The 12,991-nt window shown below is 39.7% G+C and overlaps 1 protein-coding gene across 2 annotated transcripts in view; it reads left to right on the top strand.

The window, feature by feature from the left end:
• The window catches only part of ELAVL2 (ELAV like RNA binding protein 2), an 87,988-nt gene extending 80,069 nt beyond the window's left edge, over nucleotides 1–7,919 (top strand). The window contains exons 5-7 of one of the 2 annotated variants that reach the window (XM_050987168.1): nucleotides 2,348–2,573; nucleotides 6,840–6,878; nucleotides 7,353–7,919. In XM_050987168.1, coding sequence (XP_050843125.1) covers nucleotides 2,348–2,573; nucleotides 6,840–6,878; nucleotides 7,353–7,683 — 596 coding nt within the window. In that variant the 3' untranslated portion in view covers nucleotides 7,684–7,919. The remainder of the gene's footprint in view (nucleotides 1–2,347; nucleotides 2,574–6,839; nucleotides 6,879–7,352) is intronic. The other variant, XM_050987169.1, reaches the window with a different exon arrangement.
• The last annotated feature ends 5,072 nt before the right edge of the window (nucleotides 7,920–12,991 follow it).

Here is a 12,991-nt window from a genome sequence, read left to right as displayed (position 1 = left end):
TGGACTTGTTCATAAACATGCATGGACAAAAATAGACTGTGTAGGGTACTGAGCCAGCTTGAGTCATTTCCACCCTGAAGGCGCAGGTTTGATGACTTGTAATAAATTTGCAGCTGCCATAATCTTACTTTCCAAGCTGCTGTATGAAAGTAGTTTTCCAGTGCCTTAAAAAAATGCTTTTAAACTTTTTTTCCCTAAAAAGAAAATTTTGTGCAGAAATGCACAGCTGGTGCTCTGAGGATTACAGAAGCCCCAGACTGGCAGTTGCTATTAAGACTGGTTTCAAGGCTAATTCATTAAATTTGGGCACACACATGAGCTTTGAGTTCCTCAGGAGAAGGTAAGTTCTGTGATTACCCATGCCATGAAGTACTAAGATGTAGCAAGTTATTTGCATTATTACAGTGTGTGTCAGTGAGGTAATGGTTGTCAGTGGCCCTTTGTGGTTACTCTTCAGACTCAGGACAGTAATGTCTGTGGTTTTTTGCTGTCTCAGATGGCTGATCTTGAGCATCTCTATAGTCTTCTGAATCATCTGCTGTGAGGTTTCTGCCAGAAATAAGCAATTAAATGAAAAGCCCAAGTACATGACAGGAGCATTGAGTGTACAAAGCAACATACAAAGAAGCAGGTTTGGAGAACTCTCCAAGTTCTCCCCCTTCCAGAGCACTAAAGGATGGGACAGATGAAGTCATTTACTCACATAATTATTCCCTAAATAAGCTGTATTTGATTTTTTAATTTTTTGTAATAGTTGTACTTTTTCAAAGCTGCATATTCTCTTGGATGGCAAACAGCTTTCAGCTGTAGAAGGTCATAAGGTGTTTTTAATTGTCTTACTTTGAAAAGTTTGCACATGCCAGCATTTGAGTCTTGGCTGACCTTTATAGGAACTTGTGTGTGCTCCTTTGACTTCCACTAAGTTAAAAGAAATCTCAATGTTGACACATAATACTTATAGAGTGTTTTAATAGGTTGAGTTGTTGAGAGTGTAGAGAGGCCTGGAAAAGAAAGCTAAAGGCCAAATACTGTCTTGTAGATGTAGCAGATTTGCAGGACAGATTCCTAGTCTTTGTGCAATAAATAGCTATTCACAGTAGGTTCCTGTATATTCATTCATAGAAATAGATGGCATTTAACAAATGGAACAGTAAGTAAATATAATTTAACTTCTAATATGTGCTATAATTCTATTAATAGTCATAAATCCTGCTATTTGCAGTGTACTTTCTGGCATATAGGTTGTTGTTAAGGCTTAAGCTTTCTTGCCTCCTTCTTTTTAATAATTTGGAAGAGGTAGGCTCAGAATGGTATGAATAATAAGGTTGTGACACAAACTGACAGATAAAAAATGCAAAGTTGAAGCTGTGACATTTGCCTCTTTCAAGTTTTCTTATGCCTGTTCACTGTCACTTTTGATGGCTTAAATCATTGTTCATGAAGAGAATACATTTCTTGTCATTATTGTCTCTCTCAGTTGAGGACAAGTGTCTAACTCATCTGTTTATTCATGAACCAGAATGTAAAGGGGCTCTAAATGGCACTTGAAATACTACAACAAAACATTGATCTCATTAATGTTGGCTGTTAGTAGCTTTAATGTTAATTGGTTCAAGTATCCAATGTAGCTCAATGTATTTATGTCTAAGACACTTGGAATTTTTGAAGCATGATGTTCATAAGATCTTCCATAAATACTTTTGGATTCCTTTGCGTGTTGCCTTTGACTTTTCTATATCAAGAAAAAAGTTACTCTAAAGTAACACCTAGTGATGTATGGTGATTTACTGAAACCAAGTCTTTTACTCAGCGGTAACCCCTGACTGTTAAAACATGGCCATAATTCCCATTATTGCAATATAATATGTACACATCATCATCCTGTGAGCATATTTGCTCCAAAGAGAGCTTTGAGGGATACTGCAGGAGAGCAAAAGCCATTTTTTTTGCTGCTAGAGAGCAGAGAACTAAGCTATATGCAGAATTTTTGTCACTTTAGCTACTGCAGAGAAGCATGAGGTGACCAGAGGTGGAGCTGGTTTGGGTTCATCTCCATCCAACAAAATTGCTTTGTTTCCAAATTCTTCTTTGGCTCACTACATTTGTTTCCACTGTTTTCCCTCAGACTCACAAGCTCTTTACACAAAAATGTCTTACATCAGTTAATTTAAAAATTAAAATCAAAATTCTTACTTTATGCAAGAGATCAGTTCTGTTAAGCTCAAAGTTATCATGTGTTCACAGCATTTAGCCATCCACATAGCACTTGGCCACACAAATAAAAGTTAGTATCCAATATTCTGGACTCTGTGAATTCATGACTGTATGCTTTTTTCACCTTGTGCAGGGGTGTCACGGGGCGTGGGGTTTATCCGGTTTGACAAGAGAATTGAAGCAGAAGAAGCTATCAAGGGCTTGAATGGCCAGAAACCTCCAGGTGCCACAGAGCCCATCACTGTAAAGTTTGCTAACAATCCAAGCCAAAAAACCAATCAGGCCATTCTTTCCCAGCTGTACCATTCTCCAAACAGAAGGTATCCCGCCCCTCTAGCTCAGCAGGCTCAACGTTTTAGGTAAGTCAAATAATGTGCACAGGTGTGCTGAAACTTGCATGTTCCCACAGGCCTTTTTGATTGCCTCCACTCTTGTGCATTCCTGGTTGTCTGACTTCTGTGTGGGAAGGAAACACTTGAATGCTGAACTTCAGCTATGCCACCACACTACAGCTAAAACCAAAATGCATGCCATCCTGTTGATAGCATTTCAGTGTCTAATAAGCATACTTGGTTAAACCAAGGTGGCATCTCTCGAGTACTCAGTCACTTAAATTTTTTTTTCAAAAATTACATTTCATTTCCTAGGTTATTCTTGATTAATGTGCAAGTTGATTCAGTTAATACTGACCTTGGAGATACAGTGGATTTTTCTTAGCCAAATGGCATGCCACAGCCAGCTTCCTCTTTATCTACCCCCACATTTTTCCTCTGCATTCTGGCTTTCAGTTTTTTTTCCTGTTTAGTTGTCTATGTTGTTCATGCCATACTTAGTCTTTCTTGTTACAACCTTTCGTAATGAAGATTGCTCACATATTTTTTGCATGTGCTGTTTGGGGACTTAAGTTCTCATCATGTTGGAACTATTGCTGTATAGGTCCTTGTGCTCTTTAATGTATTAAAAAGAACAAATGGTGAGAACAAAGTGAAACAAACACTGTACTATCTACGTCCATGAGTACCTTGGAGTTTTTTCAGTGATCTTGGTTATTTCTTCCCTCCCTCTGCCCCAAACAGTGTGACTGGGCTGTGTTAAATAGTAATACACTCAAAGAGTATCTCTATTTTGTTTTTCAAGAAACAAAACCAGTTGACAGCTTGCTTCAAAGTGAATATACCAAATTTCAAATGCTCTACACTGGCTATTCTTGCTTATACCAAATATTCAAGAGTTCATGGCCTGCACTTCTGTCAGAATTTTTTAGTTTTTTTCTTTTATTCAGCTTTTTGGCGTTACCTGCTGTATCTCACAGGTATGAGAAGTAGATGTTCTGCTGTAGAAGAGGGGATAGCAAATTTTATTTACTTTTTTGAGGCTCTTCTTACTATTTCCTAGGTAGTAAAAGGGCTACCTTACAACACTGTTTTGAGTATTGCATAAAAGTAGACTTGCCATAATTCTATGGACAAAGTCTGGGGGCAGAAATTGCAGGATGGACTCGAGTGCATTGTATGAAATAAGATCATGGGGTTTGTGTCACAAGCTTATTTAACATACTCTGGCAATGACCTGATACAGTTGCCCCATCTCTGTTAATAATTGGCAGAGGCCTGAAAACAGCTTAAACTAATAATAAAAGCTACAGGATCAATACAATGCTTTTTTTTTTCTTATTAAGTGAAAATTTGGGCTGGACTTTGAAAAGCAGTTTCTATATAATTCTTCCACAGTTTCTGTAAGATGTATAACTTAAAGCATCTTTAAAAATTTTCCAGTGTAAGTCTCTGAGAATATTTCCAGAGTATTTTCAAGTTTTCAAGGTAACTGGTGAAAAATCATGCAAGTGATACCATTACTATATTAAGTCTTCATCTGACAGCCCTTGTAACAAGGAGCTATAAGTGGTGGTGTTTCTAGAACTCTTCACCTTGCTCTCCACCGCTCATGTCAGTGACAGCAGACCTCAGTCCCCCACACTGTCTACTGATAGTAGTCAAGTGTTTTTTAATTTCCTTTTTCTGCTCTTTTAGGGGTTCAGTAGTTGCTTGTCAATGTATTCTGCAAACCCAGCTCACTGCAGAATCAGTGCTCTCTGGAAAACTAAATCAAGTGTATGTTTTCTACCTAAGCTTGTATTTTATTGAGTCTTGATTTATAGTAAGACTCCTTCATGTATCTGGGATTTGTCAGAAAGAAACAAGAGCTTCTAAAGGGTGAACATATTTTGAAAGAAGCACTTTAAGGGACTCCAGGAATAAGAGCAGTAGGAGCAATAGGCACTGCATATTTCAGATATTGGCTAGATTATTTCTAGGGGTTTAGAGTTGTGGTGGCATTCTGTAATTGGGGGAAGGTGAGGCAAGAACCATGTGGAGAAATCTTGAAAATAATATATATATATGTGTGTGTGTGTGTGTGTATTATAGAAACACTTCATCCTGGAAAATCATAGCACAACTTCAGGTCATTCCCTCATGTTCTGTCACTGTCACCAGGGAGAAGAGATCAGTGCCTGCCCTCTTCTTCCCCTCATGAGGAAATGTAGAGTGTGAGGAGGCCAGCCACTGCTCAGGCTCCCCAGGATGAACAAACCAGGTGGCCTCAGCTGCTCCTTGTACAGTTTCCCCTTCAGACCCTTCACCATTTTCTTGGCCCTCCTTTGAACACTCTAATGGCTTTATATCTTTCATATGTTGTGGCACCCAGAACTGCCCCCAGCCCTTGAGGTGAGACTGCCCAAGAGCAGAGCAGGACAATCCCCTCTCTTTCCCAGCTGTGATGTTGTGCCCGATGCCCCCCAGGACACAGGGGCCCTCCTGGGTACCAGGGCACTGCTGGCTCATGTTCAGCTTTCTGTTGACCTGGAGCCCCAGGTCCTTTGCCATGGTTTTCAGTGTCTCACTCTCCAGTCTGTCTGTACATCCTGGTTTGCCCCATCTCAGGTGCAGAATCTGACACTTGGCCTTTTTAAATGTCATGTAGCTGGTGATTTTCCAACCCTCTAATTTGTCAAGGTCTCTCTGCAGAGTCCCTCTGCCTTAAGGACCTCAACAGGTCCTCCCAATTTAGTGTCATTGGCAAACTTACTTAGTATATGTTCTTTAAGTCCTGCATCCGGGTCATTCATGAAAATGCTAAAGAGCACTGAGCCTAAAATGAAGCCCTGAGAAATCCCAGGATTACCTCTTACCAGTCTGGTGTCACCCCATTCGCAGTCACCCTTTGTGCCTGAGCCAGTTGCTCGCCCGTCGATGATAGATTTATCCAGCTGTGAGCGGCACATTTTGTCCAGAAGGATCCTGGGAGAGGCCGTATCAAAAGCTTTTCTGAAATCCAGAAATACTGCATCAGCTGACTTCCCTTGATCAGCTGAATGGGTTGTCCTGTCATAAAAGGAAATTTAAGTTTGACAAGCAGGACTTTGCCCTCTTGAGGCCGTACTGGCTGTGATTGTGTTTTTGAATATTTCCCAGAAAAATCTTCATAATTTTACCAGGCACTGAAAAGGAGACTGATGGGCCTGTAGTTTCCAGGGTCATCCTTCTTGCCCTTACTGAAAATTGAGGTAGTGTTAGCCAGTTTCCAGTCAACTCTGTATTCCCAAGATCATTAAAAAAGTCCTTGGAAAGAGACCTCACAAAGACATCGGCCAGTTCTTTGAGTGTTCTTGGATGAATCCCATCCATTCTTATAAATTTGTAGGGACTTAGTTGGAGCAGGAGATCCCACACAAGTTCAGAGTTGGTCACTATTCTCACAGCCCAGAGCACTGGGACCCTCTTAGCCTGTCATCGACATTAAAGGCAAAGAAAGAATTAATTTTCTGACTCGTTTGTGTCCCTGTTTGTGGGGTGACCATTTTCATTCTGTAACAGGCTGATGCTATTTTTGGACTGCTCTTTGAGATTGACATATTTAAAAACTTGTTGTCCCCCACATTGTTGGCAAGCTTTGGCCACACAAATTTTCTCCCCCCAGTGGCAAGCAATATCTCTGTATTTTTCCATATCCACCTGATTTTGCCTCCACTGTCCTTATACTTAGTTTTTTGCCTTAGCCTTGCTCAGCCAAACCAGCCTTCTGCCTTCCAACATTCTGGAATTGCCAGAAGGAGTAGGAACATGAAAAATCTTTCTTGGAGTTTGTTACAATAGTTGCTAGTGATCCAAAATACTGCATCTGTTCTGATAGTCATGTCAGGAAACATGTCAGAAGCCTTAATAAAAGTTTACTTTTCAGCCAGGTTAGTAGTGTGGAAAACTTGACTGATGTGGTCACTGACTGTAACTTTATGGTAACAGTATGTGACTTTTAGGCTAAGTTTGTGGCCGTGGTGAACTTTATAAAATGAACTTCTGTGATTGTGGTTACTACACAAGAATTGCAGCAGCGTGGGGTTTAGATGGTGGATGCTGCTACCTATTTCCCAAGAAGCATCTCCATGAAAAATGTTTTGTCTTCACTATCAGGTGTGATAAGGTGCCATGGCTCTTTCAGTGGTGATACTTTGAACATTGCATGAGGTTTGGTAGAGTGTAGTGGATGTGACAGTAATATGCTAAGTTTCCTTAATCTTAAAGGGTGGAAAAGTCTGAAGACTGAACATGTTGCTAAATGTTTTGCAGGCTGGACAATCTGCTCAACATAGCTTATGGAGTAAAGAGGTAATAAAGGATTAGTTGGTTCATAACAACCAAATTATTTTGAAGTATTTTGCAAACTCTTACTTTTCAGTAAGACTTATGTTGGATTTTTGCATGTTGAGACTTCGGCTGAGATTGTTCATTTTGATGCATTTTGCATGAAATAGACAAGCCTTTTGTAGCAGTTCCATGGAATTCCTGTTTCAAATGACTTGCTAATCCTCACTGGTTTTATAGCATGCTTTCTTTTTGATTTTCTGTTACATCATTTCAGACATACCTAGCACTGTTCTCCCTACTTGTGGTTTTTTTTACATAGTATTTGCGCAGTTAGGGGGCAAAAAATATTTTTGATCTTATCGTTTTAGTCTGAGCAACATGTTCATTCTGTGAAAAGCTCTGTATCATTCCCTTCTTTTATTTTGACACTTCTTTGCTGGAGTTTTGTGTGAACAGCTTTGTGGTGATTCTGTTTTGCTTTCCCTCATTCTTTAGTAGGTTTCCTCCAATGACCATTGATGGAATGACCAGTTTGGCCGGAATTAATATCCCTGGACATGCAGGAACTGGGTGGTGCATTTTTGTCTACAACTTGGCCCCTGATGCTGATGAGAGTATCCTCTGGCAAATGTTTGGACCCTTCGGAGCAGTGACCAATGTGAAGGTCATCCGTGACTTTAACACCAACAAGTGCAAAGGTTTTGGATTTGTGACTATGACAAACTACGACGAGGCAGCTATGGCAATAGCCAGCCTGAACGGATACCGCCTTGGTGACAGAGTATTGCAGGTCTCCTTCAAAACAAACAAAACGCACAAAGCCTAACAAGTTATTCTCAGTGCATTAATACATGAAAACTATACAACAAAGGCAATTTACAAGAAGCTTTATGCATTAGTAAATGCCTTTGTTGTATGCCAGTGTGGAAATGGGGATAAAATGACTACTTAGCATCCTAAGAATATGTGAGATTTTTTTATTGCTAATATTTGAATTAGAACTTCTTAACTATCTTTTGTGTTTGAGTATTGACAAGAGGTACAGGGTTTTTACCTGTCACAATGCGTATTCTATTGCCTTCTTTGAAGAAGGTGGACCTTTTAAAATGTTTCAGCTAAGGGAAGAAGTTTTTTTTTCTTTCTACATGACTGCCTTTAATCTATGAGTAAATATCGAGGCTTTGTGTAATACTTTTTTTTTTTGGTCATTTTTTGATTTGCTTTGTGTTTAATTTACATTGTAATGCATTATTGTTGTTCAAGAGAATTATCTGAAGTTTACATTTTATTTATAAAGTGATAAGCAGTATTTATTTCATCATCTTCATTTGGGTTGGGGAATGGGAACACATTATAAAAGCTTATTGTAAGAATACTGGAGAACTTTTCATAAAGCAGTACCTTGCCAAAGAGATAAGAGCCTCTTTGATGTGGGTTTAAAAAAAGCATCTATTTTTATAAAAAAAATAAAAAATTTGGAGAAACTTTTTACTGGTCCTGGAACAAATATTTTGACTTGAATACTTTGAGAAATCTCTTCATATGACACCTAGTGAGCTTTTAAAACTTACCAGGAAATTTGCAGCTGTTGGGAAAAAAATTAGAAAGATTTATGATGTAGAACTACGTTTGAGACCTTTGTATTAAGAAGTAAAGTCAATGGAATGCACTGTTGGTTTCATTTTTTGTAATCATCAGTGGAGTCATTGATCATCCTGGTTATTAAGTGATAGGTGGCTCACTTTAATTTGTGATTTTGAAGCAAATGAAAATTTAAAAAAAAGAATATAAGAGCAAGCAGAAAACTTAAAACACTGAGATATGGGGGAAAAAAAAAATCTGTTCTTCCTAAAGAATTCCCTTCAGATAGAGCTCAAGGTGTTTAGTGATGTACTTGCTATTGTTTGAAGAATTGTTTTGTCTTAAGAAAAGACATCAAGCATGATTTGTGCAGTGGCAAATCAGCCGAAGTGGCCTGAGTTGGATATATTAGGAGGTATTTTGAAAGTTATGTTCAAGGCTAACACCTGAGCTTTGTGTAATGTAAATAAGAACTTAAGTTATGAACCTTTCAGCTAATTTTGATTATGGTTTTTTTAAAAGTTACATGCCAAGTGATGTTCAATTTTGAATGTTTTTGTATAAGTTTTTTCTTTGTAAATGGCATTAACATTGTTACTTGAGGTCTGCTTCTTCTTTTCTTTTTTTTCTTTTTTTTTTTTTGTCCTGAGGACTTGAATTTACAGTGCATCAGATCTGTTGCTATTTTTGTCTGTAGATAGTCTAGCTTCAGCTGTTTATGGTGATGCAACATTTTTGTTTATAAATATGTTTGTGGTAAAAAAAAAACAAGTATAAACATATGTTTTGAGCAAATTTCCTTACATTTTTCATAAGAAAACCATAAATACCTGTATGCTATTGAAGTTTAACTTTGTATGATGCTTAAATCACTATTTGGGGAAATAGAAAAAGTCTTTACCATGTATTGAAGAAATTTAAGAAAAACAAATACAGAATATTTTCTGATTAGCATCTAGCTTATAATTAAATTTTTAAAAAAAAGCTGAGGGTTTGATGCCTTCACCAGGATGCACTGACAACTATGTAGTTACGTCCTGCTTTTTGTATAAACTGAGATGCTCATATGCTTCCCCTTAGAAAAAGCAATGTTCTATGCATAACATAGTTGTACACTATCTTTGCAGTTGTTTTTGGTTCTTATTCTTTTAAATTGTAGTTATAAAATTTTCAGTATAGTACAGTACATATACTGTGAAGCGCGTGCTAAAGTGAATAAGCAAGTTTTCATGCTGACCCACTCAATGCTATTCAAAAATCAATTGGCTTCCTGAGTACTTCTTCATTCTTAGGTGCATTTAGATTGTTAAAGCTAATCCTCTGCATTAAAAGTTGTATATAGTATAGAAATCACAAACTTTCCGATGTGGGAGAAATAGTAGCTACATGCTTCTTTCCTATACTACTGTAGCAACTAAAGGCATTGATGAGAAGGCATGTAAATTGGGCTTCACTTTACAGTGTTTATCAGAGCACTTAGTAAAATATAAGGCTGGTATTTATTTGAAGTTGTATAGTATGACTTAATTCACATTTGTTGGAATAGAGAATATATTCTGTTGGGTATTTAAGAGGTTGTACATGTTTTCTTTTGTGTTTGGATTCTTTGTACTTTTTCATGTTCAGTACATCAATAAACAAAGTTGAAGGGAAAACAGTCGCATAAGCTGGTCTTTGCAATATTTTCCACTGCTTTAATGAGTAAGCAATCTCAGTGAAAGGTTTCTGCAAAACTCTTGAGCTACTTATAGTTTAGGTTAGGACCCTAGTTACCAACAAGGAGGTGAGACAGTGAGGCTGTGTACCAGTTCCGTTACCTTAGAATTAAGTGTAGAATCTTTTTGTTTTAGTTTTGCATTAACCACTCAGTACTTAGGCAGAAATAATAAATGAGTGTCATTAAATGCATTCAGTAAAAATTAATTTGGTCTCTGTCTAGCAGCTGATATGTAGTGTAACTAAGGGAATGCCCTAGTGTGTTTTCCAAGAGATGAGAAAGAAAGATTAAGAAGTATCAGGAACTCCAAGGTGGAGATGCAGCAGTTGAACTGTGCTCTGGCCTTCCTGAAACAAGGGCAGAGACGGAAAAGAAATCCATATCAAGAGCATTGTGTAACCTCCCCCCAGGCTGAAGGCAGTAGATCAGAAGGAAGGTGTGAAAGGAGGCAAGTCCTTGCTTGGCACAACAGGCAAAAGCCCTCTTGTCCACCTCACCCTCCCAGGTGCCTCTGTGCAGTAGGTGTAAGGCTCTGGATGTGGCAGGAAAATCAGTGGATAATTAGGACAAAGGTCCTTCTCCAGCAGAAAAGTCTGCCTCCCTGGGATGTGAGTTAGAGATGTCACCAGGAAACTTCCCAGCCTGGTTCAGCCATCAGACTCATACTCTTGGTGGTCCTCCATGTGCATGGTGACAAAGCCACAATGCATAGTCCAGAGGCTCTCAAAAGAGCCTTCACCTTCAAGGTCCTGGGGTGGTTGGAGAGGTAATCAGGGGCCCAGGTTATTTTTTTCTCTACTTTTGTTAGGTGCAGGTAGTGACATTGAAAAAAAACAGATGGACCCGTCTTAATACCTGTCTCTGGGTCTGGTGGCATGCTGCCACAATTTTGGTTTCTTTTGTGTAATGGGTTGGCCTCCGTGGTCCTAGACATGATGAATTCAGATGGGATTCACCTTTCTAAAAGGGAAAGGAATGCCTTTGTCAAGGACTCATGGAGCTTATTGATAGGGCATTAAACTTGATATCCCCTTGGGGGAAGGGGGGAAACAATCAGATTTAATGGTGAGAAGGTGTGGGGTGACATGCTTTTCCAGTCCGCAAGAGGTGCCTAGTGCCTGGAGAGGGTCAGCAGGAGAGCACTTGAATTACAACATCAGGGAATTCCAGGTACTCCAGCCAGAAAGCTTCGCAGGGGCCCAACTCAAATGCTTCTATGGTAACACACACAGCCGGGGAAGTAAAGAGGAGGAATTAAACATATGTGCAGGCCTGCAGGACTACAGTCACTGGAAATGCAGGTTGGCTCCTGTGACTCAGTTGGAAAGGTGTGGGCTCCAGAGTCAATGACCAGCTGGAGATCATGGAGCCTCACTTGAGGATGGATGAGGAGAATTAATGGGTCCGGATTAAAGGCAAAAAAGGGGCAGGTGTCTTTATAGTGAGGGTCTGCTACAGATTGTCTGACCAGGAAGACCAAGCAGCTGAGGCACTTTCTGGAAAGACAGGAGTGGCCTTGCCTTCACAAACCCTGATTTTCGTGGGGAACTTCAAACACTCAAGTGTCTGTTGAAGGGACAGCGCAGAGAGCTGTCCTCTTACACTAGGAGCTTCCTGAATTCTTTGGTGATAACTTCCTCTACAGATTGGATAGATGAGCCAAGGAGAAGAGGTGCTATGGTGGATTTTGTTCTGTCAAGGAGGGGCTGATGAGGAATGTGAAGCTTGGGGATGTTCTGGGCTACAGTGTCTGTGAAATGGTGGAGTTTGCGATCCTTAGGGCAGCAAGGAGGTTGCCCAGCAACCTCACTACCCTGGAGTTCAGGAGAGCAGACTTCAGCCTCTTCTTGGTAGAGTACCAGGGGATAGAGCCCTGCAGGGAAGGGGGCCCCAAGAGAGCTGGATGGTGTTCAAGGCTTGTCTCCTTGCAAGGGAAATCAGACAAGGATGCAGGCAGCCTGCACATATGAGCAGAACTTAAGACACACAGAGGGTGAAAGCAAGGAAAGGTAGCCTGGAAGGAGTAGAGAGTTGTGTTTAAATTAGTTGCTACTCTATCTCTGTTGGCTCAGCCAAATGCAGTATCCTCAGCTCTAGAAATTGGCTTTGGTCACCTTGATCCCCTGCTCTGTCTCAGGACGTCTCTGCACTAGGGCTGTTTTTCCTGGCAAGTGACAGTTCACTATCCTCAGGTTCCAACCCTACTCTTTCTATGATTTTGTGAAGGACAGGAAGAGAAGAGGATTTAAGGATTTACTCTTTATCATTATGTCCATTTGTTGTTTCATTACTGCAATATTTCCTAGGCTTCATTAACTGGATGTAGTTTGCTGGGGTTCCTTCCCTTCCCAGTACTTCAAGTAAATCTTTAAAAGCTAGTGAACTTTCTTCTGCTCTTTTGAGGTACATGCACATCTTAATTCATTTGCTTCACTCACTTGAATGAGAGTGACCTACCATCAGTGAGAACACAATTCCAAAAGTGGCTTGTGCAGTGTGGCTTCCATTTTTAAGTGTTTTCTTTCACCTTTTTCATCTCTACTGTGATTTTTATACAAAACTGTAGCATGTGTTGTTGAGAATCACAGTACAGTGTTGTGGAATTGAGATTACATGGGTGGTAGGGTCTGTGAACAACACACAGATAATAGCACCTCAAGATGTCAGTCATAGTTAATAAAATGACTAATTGGGGAAATAGTTGGGTGCTGGTAGCTTTTTATATAGCTATGCTTCAGTGGCTGGAGAGGATGCAAGACACTCTACTTGGCAGGAAATGAGGAGCTATATGTGGAGTTTGTACTCCAGCAGGGACATTTGTATGTTCACCTTTCAC

Source organism: Serinus canaria, chromosome Z (assembly GCF_022539315.1).
Source record: "Serinus canaria isolate serCan28SL12 chromosome Z, serCan2020, whole genome shotgun sequence".
NCBI lineage: Eukaryota > Metazoa > Chordata > Aves > Passeriformes > Fringillidae > Serinus > Serinus canaria.
The sequence above is the reverse complement of the archived record's forward strand: the minus strand, read 5'-3'. Positions and strand labels throughout refer to the sequence as shown.